This window comes from Paramormyrops kingsleyae, chromosome 10 (genome assembly GCF_048594095.1).
Source record: "Paramormyrops kingsleyae isolate MSU_618 chromosome 10, PKINGS_0.4, whole genome shotgun sequence".
Lineage (NCBI taxonomy): Eukaryota > Metazoa > Chordata > Actinopteri > Osteoglossiformes > Mormyridae > Paramormyrops > Paramormyrops kingsleyae.
Genome location: NC_132806.1, coordinates 14435581 through 14455498, shown reverse-complemented (window position 1 = coordinate 14455498; position 19918 = coordinate 14435581). Strand labels below are relative to the sequence as shown.

At 45.6% G+C, this 19918-nt stretch overlaps 3 protein-coding genes across 8 annotated transcripts; 2 read left to right on the top strand and 1 right to left on the bottom strand.

Annotated features, from left to right (window-relative positions):
* Positions 1-287: 287 nt before the first annotated feature.
* rab41 (RAB41, member RAS oncogene family) lies at positions 288-6353 on the top strand. The gene is made up of 8 exons (XM_023795023.2): positions 288-501; positions 1417-1475; positions 1594-1647; positions 2548-2653; positions 2937-3048; positions 3695-3788; positions 4238-4304; positions 5131-6353. The coding sequence occupies exons 1-8, from the start codon at positions 423-425 to the stop codon at positions 5193-5195; spliced, it is 636 nt and encodes a 211-aa protein (XP_023650791.1). The 5' UTR covers positions 288-422; the 3' UTR covers positions 5196-6353.
* A 954-nt stretch (positions 6354-7307) lies between these two features.
* On the top strand, positions 7308-13542 carry stard14 (START domain containing 14). The gene is made up of 6 exons (XM_023795007.2): positions 7308-7685; positions 8268-8415; positions 8561-8664; positions 9100-9217; positions 9790-9842; positions 12376-13542. The coding sequence occupies exons 1-6, from the start codon at positions 7515-7517 to the stop codon at positions 12589-12591; spliced, it is 810 nt and encodes a 269-aa protein (XP_023650775.1). The 5' UTR covers positions 7308-7514; the 3' UTR covers positions 12592-13542.
* Positions 13463-17926, bottom strand: pdzd11 (PDZ domain containing 11). 6 transcript variants are annotated; one of them, XM_023795013.2, is made up of 7 exons: positions 17772-17926; positions 15558-15637; positions 15319-15421; positions 15075-15215; positions 14841-14939; positions 14656-14716; positions 13463-14567 (listed from the first exon to the last, which is right to left on the bottom strand). In XM_023795013.2, the coding sequence occupies exons 3-7, from the start codon at positions 15409-15411 to the stop codon at positions 14533-14535; spliced, it is 429 nt and encodes a 142-aa protein (XP_023650781.1). In that variant the 5' UTR covers positions 15412-15421; positions 15558-15637; positions 17772-17926; the 3' UTR covers positions 13463-14532. The 6 variants fall into 6 exon arrangements, with proteins under 6 accessions (XP_023650781.1, XP_023650778.1, XP_072573438.1 ...); XM_023795010.2 differs by having other exon boundaries at positions 15319-15426; positions 17772-17925; XM_072717337.1 differs by lacking the exon at positions 17772-17926 and adding an exon at positions 17703-17723 and having other exon boundaries at positions 15319-15426.
* Between the last annotated feature and the right edge of the window lie 1992 nt (positions 17927-19918).

Below are 19918 nucleotides of genomic sequence, written 5' to 3'. Positions count from 1 at the left end.
AACAAAATAATATTATCATAAAATCTACATTTATTTTATGTTGTGGAAATATAACGATCACAGATGAGCCAATGTCTGGGTTCCTTTTGATTTCTTTGACTATTAGTCAAACTGAGGCTTCTGTCCCCTTTATCTTTACTTGGGAGTGCATAATGGGGTACATGATGTAAGGCTTCCGGAAACAAAAAAGTCAGGAATACCCGCCCCTTTTACGTGTTACGTCACACGCTATGACATCATCCTTTTATTACCCCGCCCCATGCCCCGCCCCGCCTCCAGTGCCACCCCTTATTCAAGGTGACGTGATGCTTTACGGGTTCCCATCGCTCCCTATCTCCGCTCCTCCGGCATCTTTCTGACCGTCTCTGCACACCGCTCTCACCCCCGATTAGCTGCCAAACAGCTCTAACGGACTAGTAAAGATGACCAGCGGCGTTGGCGGAGGGGAGCTCGGCAGCCCCCTGCGGAAATTCAAGCTGGTCTTCCTGGGCGAGCAGAGCGGTAAGTGGCCTGGGGATGCCGACCGGATGCGACAAGTCCCGCAGCACCGCGGAAAACATCCGCAAGCCGCTGCTGTGCCTTGCGAGGGCGCCCCCACACGGCGCTGAATGCGGGCGTCGGTGCAGCCGAGAGGCGCTTCCTCGCTTAACTAACTGGCTTTGATTGTTATTAACGGTCCAGTGACTGTACCGGAGATGCCAGTACGGTACACTACATATTTTCAGCAATTCCGGTCACACCGGTCGAGTGAAGCACCTATGTGCTGAATGCGTGTAAAACAGTTATAATAATATATCATATAGATGCATAAACGCATATCCAATGTAGGGCGACGGTGAACCTATAGTATTTCCCAGGAACACCCAGGACAAGGTGCCAGTTTACGATGTCATTGGAAGCTCACGTGTAATGTACTGGATATGAGAAATGCTCTGTCCATGTAGGGTCAACCAGGAATTAGAAACAATGCCTGATTTAAGTCTAAAAATTCAGGGCCTGCCTCAAAGTAGCATGTTTTGAGTGCAGCAAGCTCATGTCTCACAGAACCATAAACAGGGGCTTGATAACGAGGCCAAACCACAGTGACAGTCAGCAATGATAGTAACCCCAATCAGTTAGATCCAAGCGTGGATGGATTAACTTAAGGAACCCTGTGTCTGAAAAAGTAGGTGGACTTTGCCCAGTGATTCGAGTCAGTTAAATTGTTTTAATGAATTGATTTTTCTGTAATTAGGTTACAAATTTAAGACAATGTCTATGAAATGTTCCTGGGAAGCAGAGAATGTGGGAGATCATTGTTATAATTACATAGTTGCCATATTTAATAAGATGCATGTCTCCTGTACTGGACAGTTACCTCAGCCATTTGTCAATGGTCTGTTCAGATTCACCTGATCACCTCTTGTCTCCTTGCAGTGGGGAAGACCTCTCTGATCACCAGGTTTATGTACGACAGCTTTGACAACACGTATCAGGTAACTACGGCCAGTGTCATCTCTGTCGCTTTGTGGACCGGGCCCCCGTTGAGCCGTCTCTCAGAAGATGGCCTACGTTTGCACTAATCCTAGGTCTCCGTCTCCTCTTGCACTGCAGGCCACCATTGGTATAGACTTCCTCTCCAAAACCATGTACCTGGAGGACCGTACGGTACGGCTACTTTTTTCTGTATATTTTTGCTCTGTACGGTCACACTTTTTTCAAAGTCATAATCACCCCGTGTTTCGTTATCATTAGCTGTGCTGTCTCTTGTTTTGTTTCCATGTTTTGTTGTTTCCCAGTTGTCATGTCCCTTTCTTATTCCCCATTTTAAGTTTGTCCCTGTCCCTCATGTCCCCCATCTGCCCCACATGGTACAGTCCATGAATTGCTGGTCAGCAAGTAGGCAATGAGACCCCCTTGTGTTGACACCGGGGTTCCCATCCCTTGGTGCCCCTTAGCTGTCCCCAAAGAGTCGTGCCAAAAGTCAAAGACGAGTCAAAGTATCTTTTGTTCTCAACTTCAGGTATATGATGCATGGAGTCAAACACTGAACCGAAATATTGTTTTAGTTGGTCATAGTGGAAATGAGAAAGTGATAGAGTATAAATATTCAGACATATATACATAATATAAACATGACATTTTAAGACATGGACAAAAGAAATACAGTTTACCACCTAATAGGTCCGGAAAGATGCTAATTTGGCTTGGAAGTTTGCCATGGAAGCAGAATGTGCAATAAATAAATAGATGTAGTTTCGGAGTTCTGAGTCTGTAGCTAGTTGCCCTTTGTGGTGTTTGTGTCAGGAGGGACAGGAGTGTTTTCATTTCCACAATTTATGTAAGGCACAGTGTCCGCTGTAAGCGTGAGCAAGGCGAACCGTATGTCTGTACGAGACACATCCTGGATTGTGTAAGTCGTGTCCTGAGGACCTGTTTAGAGAGGCTGAGGCTGATAGAGTGCCAGCCTTCACGGAGATCCCCACAGGTCGATTTCCTGTTGCCACTCTTTAGCTTCTCCCCTGCCGCCATAACCCCAGCCTCTTACTGTACATCCATGCCTTTCAGGTGCGGCTCCAGCTGTGGGACACGGCCGGCCAGGAGCGGTTCCGCAGCCTCATCCCCAGCTACATCCGCGACTCTACCATCGCCGTGGTGGTCTATGACATCACCAGTGAGTTGGGGCTGAGGTCACAAGGTCACGGGGTCACCCTGGGCGTGCCTGGCGGTGTTCCAGTTGCTGTCGCTGCTGGGTCACCCTCCACGCTTGTCCACCCAGACTCACCCCTATTAGTTTGTGCTTCAGTGCCCCCCCCCGGCACACCTGCCTAACTGTATTTCATTAAGGAACATGAGGGGGTGTCTCTCCGCTTCTGACCAAAGGTCATAACACCCGTCCTGTGGAGAGACGAGTTTGCTTGGCTGGAACCTTGAATCGGACCATTTCTTTCCTCCAGACCTCAATTCCTTCCAGCAGACCTCCAAGTGGATTGATGACGTCAGAACGGAGAGGGGCAGTGACGTCATCATCATGCTTGTTGGGAATAAGACCGACCTGGCAGACAAGAGGTGGGGGGGTCTGCTTCTGCATTCTGTGAGAGTGTCTACAGGGAAGTTCAGTCCCCACTGCTGGTCCTTCCCCTTGTCCTGGTGCCCCCCCCCCCCCCCCGTCCTGCTTCACACACCACCACTCCATTTAGACATCCTTTCCAGTACATTAGTCACTCACAATCATTCAGCTTTATTTTCATTTTTTACTTTGTAGACCTTTCTGCATTTAGTCATATTGTTTGAAAGTTTTGATTTTTTCCACATCTTCTCTCTTCCGCTTTTTTAAAATACCATCCATGCCACCACCACCACCCCCCCACACCCTCCCCCCGCCCCTGCGGACCATGGCAGATGGGTGTCTGTAGCGGCTGCAGAGGGAAAATCCCAGGAACTCACTGTGATGTACTTAGAGGCCATTGCCAAGGTAGGATGTGACGTCAAGCATGTGGGTGTCCACCAATCAGAAACCTGTACAGGGGGGGGGGGGGGCGTGTCTCATCCTGATGAGAGCCCACCCTTCCTGTGGACACACACGGGGGCCAGGAATCACATCTGCACCCAGCAGGCAGCTGAACCAGTATTCCTTGCGTGTCTCCTAGGATTTGAGCCCCTCCTAAGTGACCTTTCCTTTCTTTCTGTCTTGCCCCCCCACCCCCCGGAGCAGGCAGATCACCACAGAAGAGGGTGAACAGAGAGCTAAGGAGCTAAACGTCATGTTCATTGAAACCAGCGCAAAGACTGGCTACAATGTCAAGCAGGTAGAGGCTGAGATGGGCGTGCCCCCCCCCGCACCCCCCCAACCTCCCCCAGTCCCTTTTCTAAGCCTCCTCTCCTCACCTCACTCTCTCTCCTTTGTCCACCGCAAACCAGTTTCTTGCTCTCTTTGTTTGTAAGGGGTGTGAAGCAAGCATGAGCAGAGTTGCCATTCTGCTCCTCCATCACTGTAACCAGAGCCATAGCAGAACCATTATGAATGCAGTCAGAAACTCTATTCTTTTGCGTTATTATCTTAGTACGTAGATTCGTAGAAATATGGCGAAATACGGGGAAAGTGACAGGACTCCCCTCATCAGGGGCCAGTGTGTCCCCCTGTGCCACCGTACTGTACCCTGTCCCCTCCTCGTGCCACCGTACTGTACCCTGTACCCTGTCCCCTCCTCGTGCCACATACACGGCCCCATCTCTGTCCTGTATCTGTCTCCTGCAGCTCTTCCGCCGTGTGGCTGCAGCCCTGCCTGGGATGGACAGCACCCCTGAGAAGAGCAAAGACGACAGTATCCTTCTTATGGAACGTGCCGGAAGGGACCGGGCTTCCTTTGTACCCTGGCGCCATTCTGCTAATCTAAATATATCGAAATGAGTATAGAATGGGCAGCATGGTGGCTCAGTGAGCTGTGGTGGCTCATTTCACAGCTCCAGGGTTGGGGGTTCAAATCCCGCATCCCCTTTGTTTGCATGTCGCTTGCGTGTTCTTCCTGTATTATAGGGGTTATCTACAGGTTCTCTGTTTTCCACCCACAATGCAAAGCTATGCATTTATGCTGATTGGTGTGTGTGTGTGTGCGTCCGTGCGTGCGTGCATGCGTGCATGTGTGCACCAATCCTGTGTGTACCCCTGGCATCAACTCTAGGCTTCCTGCATCCCTGACCAGGTTAAGTGATTAAAAGATGGATGGATGGATGGATGGAGTCCATGGACATTTTCATCCATCCATTTTCTATTCCCCCTTGTCCTGCTCAGGGTCACAGGGATCTGGGGCGTATCCCCGAAGCAAGGCAGGGAAGGAGGCGCCAATCGCAGGGCATGCACACATTCATACCTAGGCAACTCCAACTCCCCTTAGCATGGCTTTGGACTGTGGGGCAGAAACTCCATGAGAACATGGGGAGAACTTGCAAACTCTGCACATGTGGGGATGGAGCAGAGAATAAAACCCCATCGACTGTGCTAACCACTGAGCACCACGCCAACATAGACACGTGAAAAGGTATATTGTATTAAAAATGGCGCTGGGTAATGTTGAATAATAATGAAGCGAAATACTGACTAATGAAGCTACTGTGTTGTGTAGGTATTTCTCCTTAATGTCCCACCTACAGTGATTGATATCAAACTGGAGAAGACCCCTGAGCAGCCAATCACAGAGGGCAGTTGTTCATGCTAATGCCCACCACACCTCCTACCCAATCACCTTCCTCCCTCCCCTCCCCAGGAGCTTGTCTCTCAGTGGATGACAAAGCTCCATTGGCCGGGGCCAATTTGAAGCCAACTGTTTCCTGTTGAGTCAGTGATTTTTGGAGCAATTGTGTGTGCAATTACTATTAAACATTTTAAATGCAAAAAGGTTATGGTGATGTTAAAAAAGAGAGAGAGAGAGAAGAGACTCCACAAGATATGGTGAGAGTTTCATGGCCTTTATTGGGTCTCGCAGCTGCTCTTACTGAACCATTTCCCTGTCTGCTTTTGTCTGCAGATTTGCCACTGTCTCACATAATGTGGGGAAATCAGAAACGCATCGCTAGGGCCCAGCCTCACCGTATGTCCCAGTGCCCTAATACTTTATCTAAGGCACGCTTCTAACCTGAGATGTCTTTTAGTGAGTAATGTGATACACTATATTCAGGGTTGAATCGTTTCTTGCTTTTTAGTGGTTCATTTTATTACGGATTATAAAGGAGTGTTTCCTTTATTCGCAGCTGTGACGGTTTGCCAGGCTCTGTACGCCTGATTAAATTACCAAGACCGCTGCTCTTGCCTGGGGCCCTCCAGTCTGAACCATTTTAAACAGTGCAGTCCTGCCAGCCTGACTGCAAGCTACGCAAACTTCTCTATGCGAATACCTGATTTTCCAGACTATTACAGCTAAAGCTGTGTTTAAATTTCATGAATAATCTGGGAATGAGTCCCAGTAGTGAACCTATTGCTATTATGGTCTGTGTATACCAAATCCTCCCAACTCACACTACAAAAATGCTAAATAAGGTCCCCGTGTGTTGAGGTCCTGTCACCATGGCGATGAGATTCTTTGGCCTGTTTGTCCTTTGCCATCATATGCATGCGTTTCAGCAGAGGTGCTGATCGATTGCGTGAAGATAGAAACAAGCCTGCTGGAGATGCTAACTCCTCTGTGTAAAGCGACACTTCTGTAAACCCGGCACAGACCGAACATTCAGCTTCACGGTGTCTGAAAGGGTTTGGCTCTGAAATATGTCTGTTGGTGTTTAGTAATGTTTCTGTGAATAATGTGTTATCTCTAGTGAAACCAGGATTATTAATTAAAACATGCTACATATAAGATGAAATAAAGTTTCAACAAATGGCATCTTGCTCCAGTGCTCCTTCTGTACGTTTCTGGTGTTGTGGGTACTGAATGATCTCACCCTCATCTTCGCATGATACTTTGTGTAACGTGGTTCTGAGGAGTCAGGATCAGCAGTCCTGCACTTTGTCCCAGAGCCCCGGTCCTCATTGGCACGGACAGGGCTGTTTGGCCGGGACATGGCATTTCTTCACATGCCTAATTTTGTTAGAGAAATGTCCACAGAGCTTTGATTACAAGGGCTTGCTGCTTTAACAATACTTCTCGTTTTTTCCCATTGCTGTATATCACTGTTGAGGAACGTGACACATCAACTTTTTATACTAAACCGGGGTCTAGACTTTTCCACATGAATGTCAAACCGGTTCTGCCAGTCCACCGCTATCTGAGGGAAATGCGGGTATTTCATGACTCAGGTTTCACGCGTATGGGGATTATCGCGACTATCGGGCAGGAGAGTAATTGTGAGCCCCCAGCAGACACGCCTCGGTTTCGATCTTAACGCACCCATTGGTGTTAGGAGACCCACCTGCCAGTCGCAGTACTCTGGAAATCGCCTAATATTTTCAAACAGACATTGTCTTTTGATGCGATAATAATTACATTTTTCATATCTGGGCATTTACATCTTTGCTTCTTCGGAATGCCTGACTACAACTATCAAAAACTAATACAGTATTCCGAGGTGATGTTTAAGGCAAACAACATAAATCACAAGTTATCGCCACCCACATAAGAATTTCTCTAAATGATTATTATTCCATTATCTTTCGCCAAACAAATTAGTCACGCTATCAGTTTTTCTTGACATTAAGAAGCTTGCAGTGGGGCGGTATCTTCATCCCCGGAGATCATGCCGAGAAGCCGTGAAGCGAGCGCGTTTTGCGGCGCCCTGACGCCCAAGGTGTGTGGACACACCTCCGAAATCTGGAGGTATGATGCAGCCCATCCGGCAGCTCAGGAATGTCACAAACATCCCGTCTGTCTTGATATGCTAATCTGGGTGTATAACGCTGATTTAGAAATATCTGTTAAAGCCGAGAGGGCTGGCAGTCGTGGCACAGACGCAGAGGAAACGAGACCTTTACTCTTTTATCTCCCGATCCCGGATCCGACGGTCATTTTAACCAGACTGCTGTGGAAGCAGCCCGGCGAGCCGGGGCCATGTCGCTACAGAGCACGGTGATCCCAGACGAATCCGTCTTTGCGGAGTTCAGAGCCCAGTGCCTGTCCACAGAAAACTGGCTATGCAAATACAACACCTGCGACATGGAGGTGTGGACAGAGATGGCGCCGGGGAACGGGAGCAGCGCATCCAAAGTGCACAAGATCAAGGTAGGTGATTAATAACTTAGGTTGAAATATACTTCGACATCAACAGGTCATTAATGAACACCGGAACTCTTAAAATGTTCAACTTATGTACGATGACAGGAGTCTGAAGTGTTGTTAGCGTGTTACGGGGGACAAAATTAATTCCAGGAACCCGCTGCCGAGTTTATTCGGTTATGCAAGAAATTGTTCATTTTTTAGAATAGGCTGCATTATAAATGTACATTTATAATAAGGAATAAAATATTGTTTCCGAACTTCGGGCGCTTGTTTTCTTCCCCAAATGAGCACAAACTGTATGAAATCATCTTCTTGAGCCTTTCACTTGCTTAATTTTGAACTAATAAGCCTATGCCCAAATGTTTAAATAGACCAACATTTTGAATGTATTTAGAAGTGTTTCTTTGCTTCAAAGTTTTGTATTTAAAACAGGCTATAGCCTCCAGACCTTTATTCAAGGTGAATTAGTAGTCAGCTGAGTCATTCAACTAACCTGGGACAAAAGCTGGGTTGGGGCATAAAGTAAGAAGTAAATTGTTCTGATGAGGGTTTTGACGTCACCTCCTTGTCCTGCGTCCACCACAGTGCAGGAGAGTCATTCAGGACGTTTCTGCGGCCACCATGTATGACGTTCTCCACGACTCGCAGTTCCGCGTGAAGTGGGATCCCACCATGCTAGAGAGTTTCGACATCGGCCGCCTGTCCGCCAACACCGACGTGGGATACTATTCCTGTGAGGCACTGCACACAGAGCTTTATTAAAACTAATGGCTGTCATAGAGCTCAGCTTCTGGGTGTTTTATTGACACTTTGCAGAAATACGTTAGGAAGTGAGTGCCTCTGACTGTCTGGCCATTCCGTTCCCGCTGTCTTTTCAGGGCTGTGCCCCAAGCCACTGAAAAACAGAGACGTGGTTACACTGCGCTCCTGGAGAGTCAAAGATGACGAGTATCTGATCATTAACTACTCCGTCATGCACCCGGTAAACAATATCCTCATGTTGTAAATCTAGATTTATGCAAAAAATATTCAAGTACTGTTAACGGATCATTAACACAAAAAGACCCTTTAAGCAAATTTGCATCTTTTTATTTATTTGATGTGTTTTCGTTTATAGGCCTACTTATTACTATTATATTTTGGTTTATGTGTTTTTTACTATAAGGTGTTCTGAATTGTATGAGAAGGTTAATCTAACTTTAGTAAAATTTCACTTCTGTAAGGCTTTGTAGAACGGATTATTTATGTCAGTTGAAAACTGCCAGTATAATATATCTACTTAAGAGATGTTTCTTTACATGGTAGTGATTCTAGGAGGACTTCAGCAATTATGTTCCCCTCAGAAGCCCATAAACTTGTATCTGTGACATCAACGTGTGAGTGTGACTGAGTTGCAGTTCTCTGGTGTTGTTCACAGAAGTACCCTCCTCGCACGGACCTGGTACGCGCGGTCTCCATCATCACCGGCTACATGCTAAAGGTGACCGGGCCCAACAGCTGCGTCTTCTTTTACCTGTCCCAGGGTGATCCGAAGGGTGAGAACAGCCCCCCCCCCCCCCCCCCCCGTATGCATAGCTGGCTGTGTTAGTGTCATCAGACTGCATTTCACCTGGTATGAAGATGTTTTTTTTCTAGGACTCACAGTATTAATTTATAACTGCATAGTTACTCTCAGGAGTGCAGTAGGGGCATGGAAACCCTGGCACATTCAGGGGCCCGGCACATTCAGGGGGCCCAGCACATTCAGGGGCCCAGTACATTCAGGGGCCCGGCACATTCAGGGGGCCCAGCACATTCAGGGGCCCGGCACATTCAGGGGCCCGGCACATTCAGGGGGCCCGGCACATTCAGGGGCCCAGTACATTCAGGGGCCCGGCACATTCAGGGGCCCGGCACATTCAGGGGGCCCGGCACATTCAGGGGCCCAGTACATTAAGGGGGCCCGGCACATTCAGGGGCCCTTGAATACGAAACATTATATAATGTAAGGGGGTCGGGTGCCCCAGAATCTCTAGCTCCGGCCAGATTCTCCAGTAATCTGTCTGAATTTGGGGGATTGGATGCAAACCATGTTTATCATGCCTCCCTCTTTTATCTTTCTCTCCAGGTTCCATTCCAAAGTGGCTGGTAAACAAAGCCTCGCAAGTTCTGGCTCCCAAAGTAAGACCTGCACTTTATACCTACTTCCCATGCTGTACCATGAGGGCTGTCGGGAGAGGGGGAGAGGGCATGTTCATTGAGTATTTTCACTGTACGCAGCATTTATTCTGTTTGAATATGGGCAGTTTTAATGACAATGTAATGAGTGACACCCCCAGCGTACATATTTACTTTTATCTGACACATTTATCCAAAGCAACTTACAGTACAGCAGTGGTTTTCAATCCTGTTCCTGATTCCCCCCCGGCAGAATGTTTTCATTCCAGCCCGCACTGCTTTTAACCTGCCTGATTAAGGCAGGGTTGGAATGAAAACATTCTGGCACGGGGGAGATGCCAGGAACAGGATTGAGAACCACTGCAGTTCAGGGATTTGAACCCACAGCACTTCTGCTGTTAGTGCAATTCTCTTCTTGCTGAGGTACAATTAAATATTTGCATATTTAGTTTAATTGTGTGTAAAAGACTTGGTAGAGGAGGACGTGAGACTGAGCCACCGGACAGGTCCTGCAGGTTGTGTGTCACATGGTGCACTGACGCGTCACATGACGCACTGATGCGTCACATGACGGAAAGCTGCTGTCTCCTGCTCCATGTGCAACACTGAGATTTGCGCAAGAGACCGGCGGGCGGGAAGGCAACAACCTCCTGATCCATTCATGGCAAAGTGTAACACTGTTTTCCTCTGGGGCACGGTTAAATTACAGACTGTCTGGTATGACAGGGAACAGACAGATAACAGGAAGACAAACAACAATAACAGCGACCGACATTTTAAAATGTTTTGTTAGGTGATTTAAGAAAAACAAGTGCATGTTCTACACTTCTTCATGTAGTTTCAGAATATGGCTTCCAATTTGCCGCCACACGTATGGTTTTGTCACAATTTACAATTAAAGTTGAACATAAATTATAGCAAATGTTACATTAAAGAAAGTTCATCATGTCTTTGCTGGTCAATTAGCTCTGTAAAACTGTTTCCGGTATGATTTTCTTTTGTATGAAGCATCAGGATTTTGTCTTACATACTCCAACAATAATCAGCCATCACATTTACATTCCAACGTCCTTGGTATCTTCGCTCCATTTCACTAATATATCGGTGAAATCTCTCGCCTTGCTCCTCAATATACTCACCCAAATTTTCTGGAAAGTAATCAAGGTGCGAGTCTAGGAAATGCATCTTGACACTCATTCTGCATCCAAGATCTTGAAAACGACATATCATATCCTTGACGTGAACCTCATAATCAGATGACTTCATGTTTCTGAGAAATCCATCAACGACTTTACGGGATTCTTCCCAGGCTTGCCTCTCCACTGTCACCATTTTGGCTGCAAATACATTGTCCTTCAGCAACCTTCTTATCTGTGGTCCAACAAAAATTCCAGCCTTTCATTTTGCATCACTGATTTCTGGAAATTCACTGACTAGGTACTGAAAAGCTTCATCTTCCTAATCCAATGCTTTAAAGAAGTTTAAGGTCGGCGTCAGTGGACCTGCAGCAGCATACCTGTAAGTTTACATAACTGCAAGCTGCCTGTAAACCCTGCTGACTAGTTTGTACAAAAAATGAGCAAAACTAAATATACTAAAAATGTTTGTTTATGAAGGGTGTTTGAAAAATGTCATTTGATATTATTCACCAAATTTGATGCCGGCTAGTATAATTATACAGGGAAGTGCACAAATAACCATCTCAGAATTGACTTGAGAGGACCGGATGTCAGTCTGAGGCGCATTAGCAGAGAGTCAGCAGAGATTTAATTAACCTGATAATCAAAGTTTATCTTCCAAACTAGTATAAGGATTTAAATTAATGTAGTTTTGTCATTCCATGGAATTTTGGAGTCAGTTTTATATTGACCCTGGTGAAGGTATCTGAAAGACAACATAATGAAATAGGAGAATTCTGGGTCAGTTTTCTAGCTGATACTGCATTATAAAGTCCATCCATCTTCTAAACATTTATTCAGTAGAGAGTTGCTGGCCCTGATGGGCAGAAGTACTCTGTACAGGATTGTAGAGTATGTGTATATTACATTGTGAGGACCAAATATCCCCAAAATGTGATAAAAACCTGTGATAAAAACATTGTGGTTACTATTTTTCGGTTCCTTCAAGGGGAAACTCAATTTTATAAAAATATGTGACTGGACAAAAAAACAGAATTGTCAGAAGTCTTGTATTTTGTTTGGTTACTTATGGTTAAGGTTGGCGCTGGGTAGGGGTTATGGTTTGCATAGTTGGGATTAGAGTTTTTCCCATAAAACTGACTGGACGGTCCCCACAATGATATAAATAGAAACATATGTATATGTGTGTGGGTGTCATCACAATGGTTCAATGCTAAATCACAGACATCAGCACTCCGCTTAGGTTTAAGGCACTGTAATTATCCAAAAAGATTAAACGTCTGTTCTGAGATTGATGTTACTTCCTTTAGTTATAGGATATTGCACTGTTTCAATGACTTGGGGGTGTGTTAGTTGACACACACAGTATTTTCATTTGTCTCTGTCTCCCCCTGCAGGTGATGATGTGTCTGCACAAGGCAGGGCAGTGCTACCTAGACTGGAAAGAGAACAACTCTCCAGAGAGGAAGCCTTGGCTGTACCCCGAGCAGAGCGAGTTACCCTGGATGGATCCAGCAGAACTGGTGATCCAGCGCAGGGAGTCGCTGGAGAACGTGGACGAGAGCTCATCACAGAATTCTCCGGGGGGCGAGAAGGCCGAGGACAGTAGCTGAGTGGGGGGGCGGGGCCACCCCCTCACCATCATGGCCCCAAATCACTTCCTGAGCCCAAACTGTAACTTATGGGACGATTCCCCCTCCAGGCTGCCTGCTGGAGTCACTGAGTTATGCAGTGTTTTGCACTCAGATGTCAGGCAGTATTGCTCTAAGTTCCTGTCAACATATTAACCAGATGGGTACAACTGCAAAGAAAAGGTGTCTGCTTACATCTCGCAATGATCAGTTATGGCTCATTTGTACCCATTTCAGTGCCTGACAACGAAGCCTGGAGTTTCGTGATTTTATACGCGGCCATTTGCCTCATTTGTCGCGGATTCAGAAATGAAGTATTTGCGCCCAGATCTTAGATTATGAATAAGATGCTGATGGTGGTAAAAGCTGATCTGAAGCACGTGAAGCTGCTCTTGGGAGGAAAACAGGACCGGTGCATCGCTGAACTGCAGTCTGGGGGGCACACTTTTCTGTGGGGGGGGGGGGGTCTCCATTTCTGAAGCTGGGGCCTTTCTTGAAATCTGATGAGTCTGGGGCTCAGAATAGCCATCTGCATTCAGTTAAAATTATTCATTTGTATGTAACTGTAACAACAGGCTACTTACTGTTTTATGTTATTTTTATGAACTATGCAACTCCCATAAACTGTAAAGCCTTTGATACAGAGAAAAGCCCAGTGAATCAAGGCGGAGCTTGAAGACAGACTCTGTTAGCACCTAGACGGTGGAGCTTTTGAACCTGCTGTCAGACTTTAGACAGCTGTTGGACTGAGATGTCCTTCTATACTGCTGGGACAAACAAAGTCTTGCTGCTTTTCCTGTGTGATTGTGTGACACAGCTGTAGCGAATGTTAACACACAAACGACTATGCAGATGTTGTCATGATTCTTTCATTGAAAGAGGAAACCACTATATTTATTAACATACTCAATAAATGAACCCGAGTAAAATGTTCTTGTTATGCTGTTCAGAGTGTGTATGGCCACTTGTATCGCAACAAACAGACTTTATTTATGATCCCAGCTGGTGCCTTACTCTCTATGAGAAATTAACACTAAGTTACATGGTTTCACAGGTTATTCCTTTGATTTAATTATTACAATAACTGAATGGAAAACAGATCTTTTTTTCTTTAAATAATAAAGGGAGAAACACCCCCACTGTGCTACACACAGTTGCAGGAATCTGTACAAACCCTCCCTATAAACACACTGCACAACCTTAATGACAGTACTGTCCTCTTAAACATGCAGGAGCCTCTTTTGTCTCTCAGTCTGAATGTAATCTGCTCCCACTTCACAGGAGGTCCTTAAATTCCTGGTCCACCTTTGCCTAATATCCTGACACAGCACAGTAGTGATGGGCAAATGAAGCTTCATAAAATAATTGCGGTATTTTTTGACCCCACTAGATGGCGTCCTTGCTTTGGGGCATGCTTTGAGCCCTTTTATGTACAGAGAGCGCCAGCTAGTGGGGTCAGGAAATTCAGCAAATGGTTTGGGAAGCTTCATTTGTCCATCACAACAGCACAGCAAGGCCTTTAAGCCCAGCTACTACAGCGACACTAGCTGACCCTGCTCCATGATCCCCAAGCATTCCTCACCTCACTGTGGATATAAACATCTGCTAAATAAATGTAATGGTTAATTCTTTCCTGTGTCTATACACAGCGCCGTTCCTGCCCGTTAAATGTTTGTTAAGGTAGATGCAGTTGAGCTCGGTGCCAGTAGAGGGCAGCAGTAACAACATATAAAGTTCAGATGAATCAGAGGTCCAGAGTGTTTCTTTACAAACACTTAATGAGCTAAACAGGCACCTTAACCCAGAGTTAGAAGATGTGGCTCACTGCCACAGTGACAGCGAGTGCACAGTGTCCGTGTGCGACAGAAAACAAGGTCACTCCAACTCCACTGTGGCCAAGTAACCCCTTCACACATTGGCTGTCTAGTGGACGGTTCTCTCCTTCTGCCGCTGGTAGTCTGGCGGGGGGGAGGGTAATGACAGATTAAAATCATTGCCAGAATACCTGCAGGCCGGTATCAAAAAGGGAGAAAACAAAATACTCACTGTAAGGGAAGAATCGCACTTTCATCTGGATTTCCCGTGCAGTCTTAAGAATCTCCACCGCCTGTTGGAGGAGCACAGCAGTCACATTACCTAAGATCAAAGCAAAGCTACTGTATCTAACCAGCATCCCATTCCTAGAAGGTTCATATAACCCCAAAAGTTGGGCTTTTCTTTCTGGTACTCACCCGAGAATGCTCAATATCCTGAAAGTCTACCTCATTGACAGAGAGAACCTGGTCACCTTCCTGGAGCCCGGCTCTGTGAGCGTCCGATTCTGGTACCACCTAATGAAGCGCATACAGGGAAGCAGTAAGGGGAGAATCATGGACGATCCAAACAGGAACACTGCTAGACACAGAGAGACAAGAGACCGACGAAAAGAGCCAAATGGACAGGAGTGTCGGCAGCAAGGAGATCACCTTGGAGATGAAGATGCCCAGCTGAGAGGCCTTCCCCCCACGGATGTTAAAGCCCAGCTGTGCCCCCGGGGGCTTCTTTAACAGCACAGTGCGAGGCAGGAACTGAGTCAGCTCGTTGTTGTAGTCTGGGTGGTGGATGCGCTGCTCAAGTACAGAGACACAGGCAGGAATAGTGAACTTCTAAACCCTCCGCTGAATGTGCCTGTGACCTTGCAGCATGCGGGACTGACTGGGCAGCACCTACATCCTGAGGAGGAATCCAAGCTGGTGGATTCTCATAGGAGGGCAGGAACACCACCGGCAGCTGGTAATCATCATAAGGGATCTTCTGGTCCATGGATGTGAGGTTGCGCTGAAATCGAAAGGCCAGCACACAGCCCGATATCAGTCAGAAGAGCTCAATCAGATTTAATTCACAAGACAAAGCAGCAGCAGAATTGCAGGCTATTTAATCAACAGAGATTACAGTACTGCGGTACTCACCAAAAGAATCAGTTTTAAGATGGGCAAGCGGATGGATAAAAATTTCAGCCACTTGAAATGGTGAATTTTGAAAAATTACACTGAAAACAACCATAAACACACAGTGTACCAATCATCAAATAAACACTAATCTGCTTCTGTGAGATTCACATGAAATGCCATCATTAGTATTTACCACACAAACTGTAATGAGTAAGCAGCTGCTTCAATGAGAAAAACGTGACTTAAACAAAGTACACTACCAGTAAAAAGTTTTTGCACACCACAGGTTTTTACCACATTTCCAATTATTTCATAAACTGCAGATTTTTTATTCTTATTAAGCATTTTAAGCAATACAAAGTTGAGTCAACAACTATAGATGAAAAATTATAAATGAAAAGTTAAATAAAACAAGTTTCTTTTATAACATGGAAAGAGTATGTAACAGATGCCTTACATCATATTAACTGGTTGTGTGGTGATGGCACAGTCAAATTCTAGGCTGTCCTTTAACTTTAGATACACTAGTTAACTGTTTAATCCTATAAAACAGAGCAGTATTTAATGTCCATTGTAGAAAGAATGCCTCGAATTTTCTCTGCCGTTTTAACAGCTAAAGGAGGTTCCTTTGTGAATCAAAGATAAGAACATAAGAACTATACAAACGAGAGGAGGCCATTCGGCCCATCAAGCTCGCTTGGGGAGAACTTAACTAATAGCTCAGAGTTGTTAAAATCTTATCTAGCTCTGATTTAAAGGAACCCAAGGATTCAGCTTGCACTACGTTATCAGGAAGACTATTCCATACTCTGACTACACGCTGTTTAAAGAAGTGCTTCCTTAAATTCAGTTTGAAATGTTCTCCCGCTAATTTCCACCTATGGCCACGAGTTCTTGTATTTGAACTAATGCTGAAGTAACTATTTGGTTGAACAGCATCCAAACCTGTTAGAATCTTATAGACCTGGATCATGTCCCCCCTCAGTCTCCTTTGCTTGAGGCTGAACAGATTTAGCTCAACTAACCTTTCCTCGTATGACATTCCTCTAAGACCAGGAATCATTCTTGTGGCCCTACAGTATGCTGCACCTTTTCTAAGGCCGCAATGTCCTTTTTAAGATATGGTGACCAAACCTGCACACAATATTCTAGGTGAGGTCTCACCAAGGAATTGTATAATCTTAGCATTACCTCCCTTGACTTAAACTCCACACACCTGGAGATATACCCCAACATCCTATTGGCCTTTTTTATTGCTTCCCCGCACTGGCGAGAATGAGACATGGAAGCATCAACATACACACCAAGGTCTTTCTCATAATCATCTACCTTTATTTCATTGGGTCCCATAAAATACCTGTACTTTATATTTCTATAGATAGAACGTTATCTTGCTAATAACGGTACTCAAATTAACATACTGCTAATTTATTTGTTAGCAAATAATATCAAGTGTATTTTTAGTAAATGTTAAGTGAGTTACATGCAAATGTAGAAAATCTCAGTGTGTGCAAAACGTTTTGACTGGTAGTGTAAGTGGTTATTTATTAATGGGCAGCCCCGTCTTACACATGATCTGTCAACAGTGAACTTAACTAAACTCTAACGGTGGGCAAATTTCCCCAAAACAGTACTTCTGCAAATACTTTTAATAGTTCCTATTCTAGGTAAAGCCCCAGCCTCCGCCCGTACAACAGAGGATCACCACCGTAAAATGCCACCAACTCCGGGGGTGCGTTTCCCAAAAGTATAGTTGCTAACAACGTTAACAGCTTGCTGAGGGGGGCTTTGGGGAAACGCACCCCGATATAGTTGGTTATTTAGCAAGCATTTACTTATTTGCTTAAAGGGGGTTGCTAGTTAGTTACAGTACATATATTTATCTACCTAATCGGCGCCATTTGTTAATATGTTACAATCAATGTGTGCGTTTATCTAATTAACCGGTACCTTTAACTAGTTACACGACATATAATTTACCTAGTTAACCGGCGCCGATAGTTAGTTATATTGCAGACAAATTATCTACCTAACCGGCGTCGTTATGAATTATTCAGACTCAGACATCAGCCCAGACGCTAGCGATTTAACAAAATGTCGTTTTCGTTACCGCTGTACATAGGCAAATAACCAGTATGTAACCCAAACTACTCTACACCTCACCATTTCTCCACGAATTTGTATATTTTAGTTAATGTTTTTAAAAATCAGTCCATATTTACAGTTACTTACCGGAAATAGACAACTCCTAGAAAACACTGAGCCCCGCCCTCTATGGTCAGCTGACCGGTCACATGATCACATCCATACGCAACTCAGAGATACACTTTACTGATCCCAGGGGATGTAGTGCCGGTGTTCTGACAAAACGTCCTACTTTATCAAAACATCCTACCGTAGTGCTAATCGATAGCCCTAACCCTAACCCTAACCCCCCAAATCCCCCTAAAACGCTTACCTTAACCCTAACCCTAACCCCTAAAACCTAACCCTAATCCCAAAACGGTGGAAGTGCACATGCGCAGAAAGGCTCGATAGCACGTCTCGATAGGTAGGATGTTTTGTCAGAACACCTGCACTGCCGGGCAGGGTTCTCAAGTCTCACGCATTGACCGTGAGACACACGCATTTCAACCAATTCTCACGCCACACTTTGTCTTTCTCACGCTAAGACGTAATGGATAACGCCTATCAAGGCGTCCCCTTATATAGAATTATTGGACGATGCACAGGCATACGTAGTTTTCCGTTGAGTACATAACTCCCGATCGAGTTATACTGAGTTAACAGACACCTACCAGCCAATCAAAAGTAGAATTTCTTGTTTCCGGGTAAATTCCAAAATAACTTACGTGTGATCCCGCTGCAAGCACGTTATTACATGGATGCGCTCACAGATGGATAGCAGAAAAGGTGGACCGAGAGACACTGGTTTCGCTCCTAATGTAATCTCACTCCAAACTTTTAATGAAACGTGAAAGTCTTGCAAACAGGCAAGGTGTAAAGATAGTACACATAGTGCAAACAAATTCAAAAAAGAGCACCCAGTACACAAATAAAATATCCTGGAAAAAGAGACTGTGATACTGCAGAAACAAATATTTAAAGATAATAAATTAATGATGTTATATTTCCAGTTACTGAAAAAATACCAGGGCAGCATGGTGGTGCAGTACGTGGTTAGCACTGTTGCCTCACACATCTGCCAGGGTTCCATGTGTGTGTGGAGTTTGCATGTTCTCTCTGTGTTGTTGTGAGGTTTCTTCTGGGTAATCTGCCCCCCCGCCCCAGTCCAAAAACATGCTGAGGCTAATTGGAGTTACCTAATTGCTCATAGGTATGAATGGTGTGTGAGTGCCCTGTGATGGGTTAGTGCCCCATCCTGGGTTGTTCCCTGCCTTGTGCCCTGTGATGGGTTAGTGCCCCATCCTGGGTTGTTCCCTGCCTTGAGCCAGTAGCTCCAGGATAGGTTCCAGACTACCCATGACCCTGAACAGGATAATTAGTTTCAGAAAATTTATGGAACAAATAGCACTGGACTTTCACTGTACAAGATTGAATGATTTCCTGGTGTGGGGTGGGCAGTGGCCTGTAGGAGAATGTGGTGTAGTGTGTGATGGCAACAGGCAGGAATAATCACCGGTAGCGTTTGATAGTATACTCTGGGGGAATGAGCTGGTGGCTAAATATGCTCCAGGATAGTGCCTCCTCTAGCAGAGGGACAGAATTGTTCATGAAATTGTCCAACATCCTCTTCTCTTCTGCTGAGTCCAATGAGTCCAGGGTCAGCCCTGTGATGGAGCTGGTCTTCCTGATGAGTTTGTTCAGGGTTAGTCCTGTGACGGAGCTGGTCTTACTGGTGAGTTTGTTCAGGGTCAGTCCTGTGACGGAGCTGGTCTTCCTGGTGAGTTTGTTCAGGGTCAGCCCTGTGACGGAGCTGGTCTTCCTGGTGAGTTTGTTCAGGGTTAGTCCTGTGACGGAGCTGGTCTTCCTGGTGAGTTTGTTCAAGTTCAGTTGCTGCACACATCAAAAGACATGAGCTTCCTCAGAAAGTAGAGTCTGCTCTGGCTGTTTTTGTACAGCGCCACCATGTTGTCCGCCCAGTCCAGTCTGCTATTCAGGTGGGCCCACCTCCACGTCCTGGATGGTGACTGCTCTCAGGAGTTTGCTGTTGCACTGGAAGTCTACCACCAGCTCCTTTGTCTTGCTGACGTTGAGCTGCAGGTTGTTCTCTCTGCACCACAGGACAAAGTCCTCTACTAGCCATGTGTACTCTGACTCATCTCTGTTGCTGATACATCCTACAATACCTGTCTAACAACTTCTGTAGATGGCGAGTGCTGAGGCATATTCAATCTGAAAATGGTGTGCAACCTTTT